Source organism: Trachinotus anak, unplaced genomic scaffold (assembly GCF_046630095.1).
Source record: "Trachinotus anak isolate AG129_WGS33_773 ecotype Australia unplaced genomic scaffold, CSIRO_AGI_Tana_v1 ptg000012l, whole genome shotgun sequence".
Taxonomy (NCBI): Eukaryota; Metazoa; Chordata; class Actinopteri; order Carangiformes; family Carangidae; genus Trachinotus; species Trachinotus anak.
In genome coordinates, this window is record NW_027273863.1 from 15,758,570 (window position 1) to 15,770,580 (window position 12,011).

At 41.3% G+C, this 12,011-nt stretch overlaps 1 protein-coding gene across 8 annotated transcripts in view; it reads right to left on the minus strand.

The window, feature by feature from the left end:
• LOC139628951 (adhesion G protein-coupled receptor L2-like) overlaps positions 1–12,011 on the minus strand; it is an 83,489-nt gene that overhangs the window by 56,705 nt on the left and 14,773 nt on the right. For all 8 annotated transcript variants that reach the window (XM_071491179.1, XM_071491180.1, XM_071491178.1 and 5 more), the window contains exon 2: positions 6,953–7,165. In XM_071491179.1, the coding sequence (XP_071347280.1) occupies positions 6,953–7,028 (76 nt within the window). In that variant the 5' untranslated portion in view covers positions 7,029–7,165. The remainder of the gene's footprint in view (positions 1–6,952; positions 7,166–12,011) is intronic.

Sequence of the window (12,011 nt, forward strand, 5' to 3'; positions counted from 1 at the left end):
TCTTTTGCTGGGAGACACACTCACATTGGCATTAAAGAATTTAAAAGAGGTGCAATGCAGAAATTGGAAATTATTAGTTTTGTCTGTGAGAATATTCATAGTGTATATCACCAGGTTTGGTTGCTTGCCTGCATCTTGACTTGCTATAAGTCTTTAGTTTGTTTCTCTTGTAATCATGATATGATATAAGTTATAAGTTAAAAAAATGATGTTAACAAACATTCCCTTTGCTGTAGACTTTTACTAAAATTTTCAACCACAGTTGATGTGTGCTCTGTCTGTATTTACCTTCTTCTACAGTTGTAGCTAAGCTTGTGAGGCTGCTGAAAACTAGCCTACCAACACCTTTAGCTTTCTTGGTCACGAAACAAATATGTGGCTGCGCTTTAGAGGCAATAGAGAGGCTCCCATCATATAGATTGCACACTGTCCGCATTCCACACCTGTACATACTGTACAGTGTGATAGAGAAAGCCTTTGTGGTCTTTTATACACCTCTGTTTGGAGTGTCTCGTATATTTACCAGGAAAGTCATTGAAAAAAAAACTTCCAGGTGCATTCCTTGGCAGTATCCCGCTGCTATCTCTAGAACACTGACCACTTTGATTGACTAGAGAGTGATGACCTTGCCCCATTCCCTTCCACCAGCATACCGGTCAATGAGAGCAGAAAACAGGAGTGCTGATAAGAGATGCACAGATGGGGAGATCTTGATGACAGACAGTTTCCTGCCCCTCATCTTCGATGAGGCCATTGTGCCTCGCACACTCAGTAGGGATATACGCTACAAGAGGGGGTCAATACCCGATAGCGTAAGACAACAAAAACGTTCTTTGTGCTTTGCTGTTTCTCTGACTTTCTTCTTGCTGCGTACTTATTCAATTTCCTGCACGGCAGGAGAGGGCCTCCTTATCTCAGACTGTTTATACCTGCAAATCGGCTGGTGGCCTTTTGTTTGCAGGTGACCCACCCCGAGGTGACATTTAATTCCTGGACAAAAAAATGTGTGGTCATGCTCTATGGCACAGACTCTCAGCCTGAGGAGATTACTAATACAGTGAATGCAACAGAGCTGCATTCATGGCCTGTAGTGAGAGCTAGCCTGCAGACACAGAGAGAAAGAGAGCCAGCACACATCATTACACTGATTTGAATCATGTATTACCATTAGCCATGTGAAAGTGAGCGAAATGAACAAGAAACCATTGGTAGACAAACCAACGAGGACCCAGTTTCATCTTATATTTACACACAGGTCCCTCTGTCTGTTTCTCTCTCCTCCTCTAACTTAAGAACATACACATCAGAGAATCTGTGCACACACTAAAACACGCACGTGTCACAGAAAGCCCCCAAAACCACATTTACCGAATCCCTCACAATTTCTTTTATTGATTGCCTTCCTTTCCCCACTGTCAACACTGGTTTTAACAGCAGCATTTACAGTTTAAATCATAACCAGCACCGTTAACAGAAATGTGAGACCTAAGCTTGTTTTGACATCTCTGATACGAAGCAAGGACGACAGGTAGAGGCAAAGACATCATTTTTGAACTATTTCCTGTGTAAATATAATTGTAGCCTTCACCTCTTTTTTCTCTTTCTAACAGCAAGGGACTTTTTGTTCAAGTGACCCTCGTGCTCACTCACACACGTGATGTGTCTACAAAATCAAGCTCTCTAATAAATTAATGCTTAAAATGTACATTACAATTAGAGAAAAAAATTCTAGAGTGGCTGTTCTAAAAAAAAACAACAAAAAAACAAAACAAAACAAATATAACTGCCTCAGGTATTTAGTCAGAGCAACAATCTGCTTTGATTGCCTTAGCACAATGTCCCTTTGGTGTTAAATATTATATGTCTGCTTTTGTTTTTGCATGTTTGTTTAGCTCTTGTGCTTTTCATTCGAATGAAATTAGTTCTGACATGCCTCCAAGCTATTCAAAAGTGCTGGGTGAACACTGAACCACACTAAAATCTAACAGGTTCTTGTTGACTCTGTAAATACTTTTGTCTCTGTTCCAAACCCAATTTATAGTATTGGCAAACACCTCCCCACACACAAAGAAAAGGAAAAAAAAAAACCTCAACATCTTTCTATAGTTTAGACTTGATTTTATTTGTAACCCGCCTGCTTCCTCTCAAGATTAAATGCATTACTTTGTTATGACAGCTGAACCCTCCTGTGAAGCAGTGAGTTACACCGAGCAAATCCAAAAGTTTAGATTCTGAGGCAAACTACTCCGTGGTTGTAAGCTGGACTCATCTATTATTTGAATTAGGCTGCCTGGAGTAAAAAAAAACAAGTGCAGACAGCATTTAAGAGAGGAAAGAGTGAGGTAGGCATCTGGTCCAATGTTTATACAACTTGTTACCATAAGAGGTGTGAATTGAATGGCTCTGAGATGCTGCGAGCGAGAGCGATTTAAGGCATGCTTTAACAAATGAAATCAAACTGTCAGAAAACTGCAGCTCCTAGCCCATTAAATTAAGTGATTGTTCATCAGCCGGCCATAGAACAGCGACTTTTTACTATCACATCCAAGCACATAATAAAGCACAAGCCTCTCACCAAAAGGGAAAGACATTTGCTGTAACATTCGCATATTGGATGGAAACATTTCTTGCTGTTTTTGTTTTACCAAAAACGCACTCAGGAAATCGCTATTGCAATAAATCTAGGATGACCCTATCAAGGGTGATATTGTATTTCATTTCCTCTGAGTGAAATACTGATCCTGGAGATTCATGTGACTCTGGCTCATTTCAATTTCATGTTCTCTCATGATTCAAAACTTTCCAGCTCCTCAGTATTATTAAAACAGCATATTGTCACGGAATGCCATACAGAAATATATCTGTTGCACTGTATAGAAAATGAAAGGCTGCATAGCGCAGGGATAGTTGCAAAATGCTGAAAAATCTGTATTAGTGAAAAAGGGAAAAGAAAAAAAAATCAAAACTGGAGAAATGCAGTGATTTATCCGTTTCTGCATGGCTCCCAGTCTGTAGGAAAGTCCGTTCAATCCAAATGATGAACCCTGCCCTATTTCTCAAAATACTTACAGTTAGGCATGGCTAATATATCAGATTTTTTTTTTTTTCCTCTGTGCTTGTTCTCGTCACACAGATTGACCAGTCATCTGTGAATCTCCCATGGTTTAGCTGATAATTCATGATCGCCCTGCCATGGGCCCGCAGCATTCAATATGAATTATAAAATGGCAAGCCAAGCATATCAATGGATGACAGACTGGATGTGTATGGCCCAGGGCCAGAGAGGAGTTAGCTCACAATAGCTTCCCCCATTCAGTCAAGCCCAGGACTGGAAATACCAGTGTGGCACGAGGGAGGGTCTTCCGTCAGCACAAGGTATGGCACTGCTGGAGACAAATGTTGAGCTGAGACATATTGTTAACCTTTACAACCTTCTGGGGAGAAACACAGGCTGGTATGTTGAAGCGTGGTATATTTCACAATCAAAAAAGCTAAAAAATTTTTTTAAAAATGTTTAATTCTCTCAGACAGAAATGTACAGTGCAATTCCACAGCAGCAGGTTGGCTCAAAACCAACAGGAAAAAACATACTGGAAAATCCTCTCAGGAGTCTGTTGCTGCCTTTTGCATTTTCCCTGTACATGATTCTTTTGTGTACTGACTGATAATTCAGAGAACTGCATATAAATGTCTTTTATTCACACACACACTGACCATGCTGGAACACTTGGTAGGACCTAAACAAACACTGCCTCTTTCCTCTGATCCCCTTCTCTGTGAATATGACACAGCCATCAAACACAAACCACTTAATCTTTTACATTTCCCTCTTGTGCAGTATTTAGATATGAGGACTGAGGTCCCTGCTAGCCTCTTGGCATTTTAACACAACAGCCAACTAAGAGTGTTGACTCTGACTGCACAATATAATCCTCCCCTAAATCTGGCTTTCTTTACTTTAAAGAGTCAGATAACAGCTCTCATTCCGTCACAGCAGGTATGTGCCTGTGTGCTTGCCCTACCTTTGTGTCCGCTGCCATTGAATCTGGTCATCTTCTCTCATATCTACAGACTGGGCGGTCTGGGGCATCTAAAACAAATCTGATACCTGCATGACCTAGTTTATTCTAGCAGGAGCGTCATTTTATAGATCGGTTATATAATGGCACAATGATGTGAAGGAAACGAAGTACAAATAATGAGAACAAGGACGAGCTTATATGGAGAATTTAGTGTGATATTTATCTGCTTCTTTATACCAATTAAAAATATTAAAAACATATCTCAGGTTATGATTCTTATATAATTATATAATTTTTGATACTATTTATAGTCTGCATTTTTTCACATTTTTTCCTGCATTAGTGATTCACTGTATTTAAATCCACTAATTACTTCTTTATGTAGTAATTTTCAATGTTAGTGGTGGAATCTGCCATTAGAGCGCAAAATTAAAATTGCCCACCTACACACGAGGAGTCTATAGGAAATGATGCATACATGTAATCCATCGTTACTGTATTTAGTTTTGTCTCACTGATATCAGCCTCACCATTTAGTGTAAACTCTCCCACAGCTGTATCAGATATGCTAATGCGAACCAAGCATCTCCCATTGCTGCTGCTTCCCATTAAAAATGCTAAATTGGTGGTTCATGGGGCAGCTTTTATTGTGAACCAGTCACAGGAAGCACAATATATTTGTCACTGATCCTGCTGCTAACTGTGACTGTTCATTAACAAAAATGCATCTCCAAAATGAGAAAACAGTCATTTTTGAGTCTCTAACACCTCAGCAAGGTATCCAGCTTCGCTGTGCCCTGGTGTTTAATGGAAAACTACTTGCACCACGTGCAGCAAGAAATCTGATTGCAGCTGCTTGTGGCACTAAGAAAAAAAAACATTTATCAACTTTATGTAAACCTGCAAGTTTTTTAAGTTGTGAACAAAACACTGACTTTTTATCAACCTTTTAAGTTGATATGATGAACCTGTAAGCAGATAGTTGCTTATTTACACATCAAGCAGTTATGGAACAACATTGTCATTCATTTGGAGTCATGTTTCTGGCCACGTGGTAAATCTAAGTATAATATTCACTCTCCTTTTAGCTCTGCTTTTGGTCTCTACCAATTCCTGAGGGAAATACCTGGCTTTTTTGCTGCTATACTTCACAATGTTCACCAGCTTGTCTCTGACTATATCTGTCTTCTGTTTTGTGCTGAGTAGGTAGTGTACGGTGGGTTGTTTTTTTTTTTTTGTCTTTTTTGTCTGAAGACAGCTGCCTCCTGTTGCTGAAAACCACAGTACAAGGGCAGAGAGAGTGAACTAAAACAGAATTTCTTTTTTTTATTCTACACAATACATATACAGTGGGTCACCTATCTGTATATAACAGTGTGTAAAAATTGATTACTGTCAAAACAGAGACCGGACTGGGGTTCATTCTTCCCGCTGGACAGAAAAGTCAATACCAGGACAGAGAAAAATCACTTTCTTCTCAGGTATGTCAACGAGCATTTCAAAGAGTGAGGAATGTTTTGGGTAAATATGATAACCTGATTATACTCTCTCCTGGTGAGGGACAGAAGGTAATTATCAAGCAGAGCTTTCGTTGAAGGAACTGTGATGGAAACGTAGATCATAAGTGCTGGGATGCGGGCCCTCGGGGCTGGACAGGCTGAAGGTGAGTGGCATGTGGATAGAACTAGATATTGTTTTCAGACTGACCCACCCAACCACACACACGCACACACACAGACACACACATTCCTTTATTGATGGATGGGCAAATATGCATTCTTAGGCCTGAGAGTCCTCACATCAACTGAAACCCAAAACCCTGACTTTCTGCATACCAAAGCAGTATTCTTCTTTAAGAAATTCAACAAGACTATTCAGCTCAGTTTCTAAGCTAGGCCAAATCAGGGGGCTATTCTTCAAATGCCTCACAAAGGCTCTCCGTATTAGCTAAAATTGCTAATCTAGAAAAAAATCTCTGCTTGAAAGAATGCTGGGATAGCCTGCTCCATAGTGATCTGTCTTTCTTAACAAATTGTACACTACAGCTAGACCTAAAATAAAACTGGAGGAGAAATGTATCACAGACCAAAACAGCAAGATAGAGAAAAAGAGGCAAAATCCAAACTGCAAAGAAACCTCCCAAAATAATGTGCTTCAACATCTATCTGTAATCAATGCTTGGCACACAAGCATGTGATTTGGGGTTACTTTGTTTCCCCAGTACAATGGGACTGAAAGGGAAAAAAATGTAATGATCATCATTAAGCAGACATACCAACATCAGTGGTCTTGATGGGCCTTTAACAGATGGGACTGTTTTGTGACAATACTAGTAATTATAGTCAAAAGTGAGGGAAGGGACCAAAAATGAGCCTTGGGATGTCATTGCAGATAATTAAAAGCAGTAACACATTCTTTCCCAGTTCGTCACTCTGGTGCTGATTCAAATGAAGTGCCCTGCTTTTTGCTGTTTTCAGGTATACGGGGTGATCAGCAGGATCAGATTTAGGCGCAAATAAAAAATGTATCTGCTCTCTGTCACACGAGTGCTTCAAAGTCCACCTAAACAATCCATTATAAAGCTTGTGATGCAGTAATGCTCCATTAGAGGAGGGACTCTGAAACACTGTTAGAGTGTCGCTCTGGAAGTAAAGAAATGTGTCAGTGAATGTGTCCATGGGTTGCCAGGAATATTCAATGAGTTCATCATAAAGTGTTTGAAATACCTTTTTCAAACTCAAGGGTAAAACCACTGAAGAAGAACTTGGCAACCTTGCTACATAATAGCTCTTCACTTCTTTTGTGTAGCCATAACAATGTGTGCTAATAAATTCAACACATTCATAAGCAGAATAATAAGTGGCATCTTGAAAAGTTGACCAAAATCACATTAAAACTACTTTCTGCCAAACAACTCCATGGTTACCCACCTTGTGAACAGGGAAAGCAAACGAGAAGGAGCAAGAGGCAGTGAAACACTGGACACCTCCACAGTGCAGAGGCCATGGTGCGCTGTGTGCAAACAATCCAGGAGCCTGATGGCTAATAATAGTCGTTCAACGAGTTGCAGTGGGAGAGCGGAAAGCTGGAGCGATGTCAACGATCAGTAGTTCTTGGAGAAGCATCACCAGTCATCTTCTCATCTGGAAGAAAGAACAGAAAAGAGTGTGAAAAATGGAGGAAATGGATGGTCATCATTAGCATCCCCACAGCCTCGGTTTTGCAATTGTCGGTTCAGTTCTTCCTCCGGTGTGCATACATGAGCACTGCAACACAAGAAGTTATGAGCAAACCTGAACACTCTGAAAACAAAACTCCTGAGCGCTGTTTGATTGAGCAAACAAAAGCATTTTTCAAAGAAATATCAAAACTTTGTTCTCCAGTGTTTATGAGGGCACCGACAAACAAAGCAGATAGCGTGCCTGGTGCTCGACACTTATTCAGCGCTCGGCGGTGTGTTACAACTGAATGTTTACACTGCCTCATTCTCCCACTCTTCCCTGTTCCACCTTCCCCATTTACTCCCAGATCCCCGCGGGAGAACGCCCGTCGCTCCGGCAACACGTTCACACAGGACGCCATTAGAGACACGACTGCTTTGTGAGCTACTTTTGTCTCCTTCCTTATCAAGGGGTGGCAAAAACAGTCCTTTGTCTGCAAAAGCAGCAAAAGGTTAGAGCCTGAGACAGACTAACACACCAGACAGATAAGCTGCTTACCAAAATCAAACACCGAGGAGGGATGTGTTGTGTCATATGTGAAATGCCACACACACAAACACACGCACACATAGACTCTCGTATGCATGCCTGCACAGAGATACAGCCAAGGACATGCACACTCCTACCGATGTGGACACACATGCTGGAGAAGCATCCACACACCCACTCAAGCACACACATACACACACAGACACACAGACATATTGTATCTTGTTTATTCCCTTGCGGTTGCCATCCAGCATCTCCCCAATGCACACACACACACATATGTAGCCACATTGTACACAGGATCAGTCACTTGGTAGCCGTCGCTATGCAAAGGAGAGTGACTGCTTCCCATTTCTGAATGCCGTTCCTCCAGAGCCACCCGTCAACCATCCTGATTATTTTATAATGAACCTAAATTTGAGCAGCAGAGCAGTCAGCTCTGATCGCTCTCCCGGCCTCGCTAATGTGGTTGGATATTTTTGGCAACATGAAAACCCACAAAACATGGGAAGCCTTCACATTAGCATGCTGAGTAATAATTTAAGTCACTATTGGATTTATTCTATACAGGACCAATGCCTGGTTGGGGCATAACGCTTGAATAAAAGCCCACTGGATCTCCACCTAGCCTGACGCTGCCTGAGAGTATTTATTTTCATTTGAGGTCACCCTGGCCGAGCAGTTGTGCTGCACAGTTTGTGCCAAGGAAACACACATACAGCTAACTTATAATTTATCAGTTAAACTTGGGTGGTTTTATAGGAATTGTGGCTTTACTTGTCTTCCATTTGTTTATCTGCCAGCGGCGCCGAACCAGATCAGATAAGGCCAAACTGGAGGATAGTTGCTCCCCTCCACGGGAAGTCTCACACCACGTGTACTGAGGCAGCTTATACTCTCAACTCTTCTAACAAGACTGCCACCAGTTCAATATCGGGCAGAGCTCCAAATCTCCAGGGACGCATGTGACTTCTTCCTCAGCCATTTATCATCCCCAAATATGAGGCCTGGGGCCATGGGGTAACCATAATGGTGTTTGACAGGAGGAGATTGGAAACTGTTGGGGGGACATCCCCCAGCCGCTCTGGCCTGCTGGGCATTCTGAGCCACTCAGCCCCTGCAGACATCGGGGCGAGAACCAGCCAGGCCTCACGAATGAAGTCTTGCCCTCAACACCCCGGGGTTCTTTCTCCTGATCAGCCGTCGCCCCGCTGAGTAACATGTCTCCTTTCTCTCTTAAGCTGGTGGACAGAGCCATGCTCATCTTCCTAAAACACTGTTTTGTTTGGTGCTATTTCTGCACTGAATTGGTCTGGACTTGAGATAAAAGGATTAGGCGATTAACATTAAGATGCTTTACACAAGTACTGACAGATGAATCATAATTTCACATCAGGGGACGTGAGGGTGTGTGTGTATGTGTGTGGGGGGGTGACGGTTGTGGGGGGGCTAAGATGTTCTCAAGCAGAAAATGGTTTGAGGAGGCATCGTTAACCCCTCACAGATTGTGTTGAGGAGTTATCTATACCCCTCCTGAAGCCTGGGAATTGAGGTTACTTGTTACTTGGCCAGCGATTTTCACATAATGATTATCATGTTCCACTGAGGCAGATGTGTAAAAAAAAAATAAAAAAAAAAGAAGAAAAAAAAAAGGTACACAGTTATGAATAACTGTCGCCACCTAAACCAAATCTAATGAGCTCAAACATGTAACATACACCAGAAGACCACTGACTAATTAAAAGTTATTCATTTTCATCTGGGCCTCAAGCTCCTCTTCCTCCAAAAATACAAGAATATATATTCCCTCAGGTTTTCTCTTTCTATTAACTGTATATCCTTCTGGAAACAAGGCAAAAAAATCCTCCAATAAAATGAAAAATGGTACGCAAACATCCACAACATCTGTTTTTCTTTTGTCTCCTATGCATACGCAGTGGAAACCCAAGGAGAGAAATCTATCATCAGTTAAGATAATGGAGAAAATCACAGTCCACAGCAAATTTTTCACATCAGCCTGATAGAAATAATAAGCAAGCATTTAAAAGAGGACGGCAAGCAATTAAAACATAATTAAAATAAATGGATAGAAGGAGACAGCCCACATGTCTTAACATGAAATTCAGGGCTGAGTGCAACAGCCGGCTGAATGAATGTGAGGATCCTTTGACAAAGCTTGTGTCTACCTCACTCACAAGCTGGAGAGGTGTCCAGTGAAAGAGAGAGTGAGAGAAGGGGGGAGTTTGGGAGGTTTGTAAGCCGGGTGGGACTAAATGGATGGGAGAGGGAGAGCAGAGGAGGAGAAGAATGGAAGGGGGAGAAAGAAAGGGGCGGTAGGGTCACCGAGGAGGATTGACAGCCTGTGAGTACGGCCTGACCTCCTGGGTTCGCCTCCAAGTTTTCTCTGCAGGCTTAGAGAAGACAAAAATAAAGCCCAGGAATGTTAATTTATTTTCAATTGTCAGCGCAGAGAAGAGAGAGATAAAGAGTGCATACATACATATCAAGTAAGACTGGAACAAAACTAATGCGCAAGTCCAAGTGTAAGCTGAAAACCTACAAGTGAAATAGAGATCTGGCTCTGTGGAGCTGCATCTTGCCAACACAATGATTCCTCTTCCACTCTTTGAATAACTTCTAATTTGGAGAACTTTCTGCCCCGCCCCCATGCCCTACATTCAAGACAAAAAAAAAAGGCACACATGTGAGAGGGGAATTTCAAACATCAGAAAATGGTTGATGGGCAAGAAGTGGGAGACAGGAACTACAGGAACTAAGAAAACACAGCCTCCAGACACTTTTTTCTGTCCTCGGTGCACCCTGATGTTCCAAAGAAACTCTTTTGTCATGACAGTCCTGTCAGGGCTGCGCTTTCAGCCCCGGCAGGGACATGATGTCATTTCCTTGGCTCCATCAGTGATGTAGGGAAGTTGCTATCAACTGCCAGAAACAGAGATGGGATAAGATATACGGCTATTAGGATAACAAGGTTATAAATTGTGGTTTACAGCTACACACACTGAAACAGTGAGGACTTTTCTAATGTCTGAAACTATTAGTTGATTAACTGATTAGGTGATCAACAGAAAATGATGTAACTTTTTTCTCATATGTGAATATTTTCTGGATCTTCAGGATTAATCTACTGGTTATTTTCTCAACTAATAGTTTAGTCTAAGAAATGTCAGAAAATAGTGAAAATAAAATGTGTATTATAGTTTCCCAGAGTCCAAGGCAACATCTTTAAATGTCCAAGGATATTCCGTTTATTCCCACACTTTTGACCAACAAAAGCAGTCAGTATTAATGTGTGTAACCAGTTTGGAGGCTGTAACCATTGATTTTTTTTTTTTTTTTTTCTCTTTTTTTTTGGCTTTTTTGCGTTAAAAATGACTGGGACAATTGATTATCAAAATAGTTGCTGAATCATTTAACGACAAATAATTAAATAAGTCAGTCAGCTAATCTTTTCAGCTGCAGTTTGCTGGGATGTTTTGGGGATTTTCTGTTGTCGTACTGTGATTTTTTTAGGAAAATGTTTGTTTGGATTAGTTCCAATAATCCAGTGTGTGCTACCTATGTCATCATAGTTACTGCTTGATTCAGTGTTTATAAATCATTTTACAGGTGCTTTTTTAAGATGGTTGATAGTTGGTCTGAATTTGTTCCAGTGACATTTAAACATGCAAAAGTCCAATTCAAGATACTTCAGCTGCAGCTTTTATGTCTTGTTTTCATTTGGGGATAAATGGCTCTAGATTAAAGGAGACCTTGGAAGAAAAAAAGGAAACATGCTTTTAAAGTTGAAATGTTCTTCAGTGCAGCTCAGAAAGCCCAAACAGAAAACCCCCTGAAAGGTGCAATGCTGCACTATTTTGTTGAGCGCGCACAACAGTTGGTGTGTTCAACGGCTTTTGGCCAAATGATTGAGGCAGTAGATAAGATAGAGTGCCAGCGGGCAGATGGACATAGTGAAACAGAGAGGGGTGAGCAAAGAAGCTTATTTAAGTGAAGAGAACAAAGAAGACCCCTGCTGAACAACCAGGTTAGTGTCAAGCGGAATGAAGAGATGGTGGTGTGTTCAAAAGGAGCTGTGTGGAGGAGCAGACACCCAGAAAAGGGGTAAAAGTGGATGTTTCTGTCGAGGTTTGTATCTGGAATCACTTGTCAACGGAATAATGATATCTGCCTAAAAAGCTTGCTCCAGTTATCATCTCCGTCTAGTTCATAAATCAGTAGTTAAATTGGGATTTTTAGGAAAATGTAGCTTTGGAGTGCC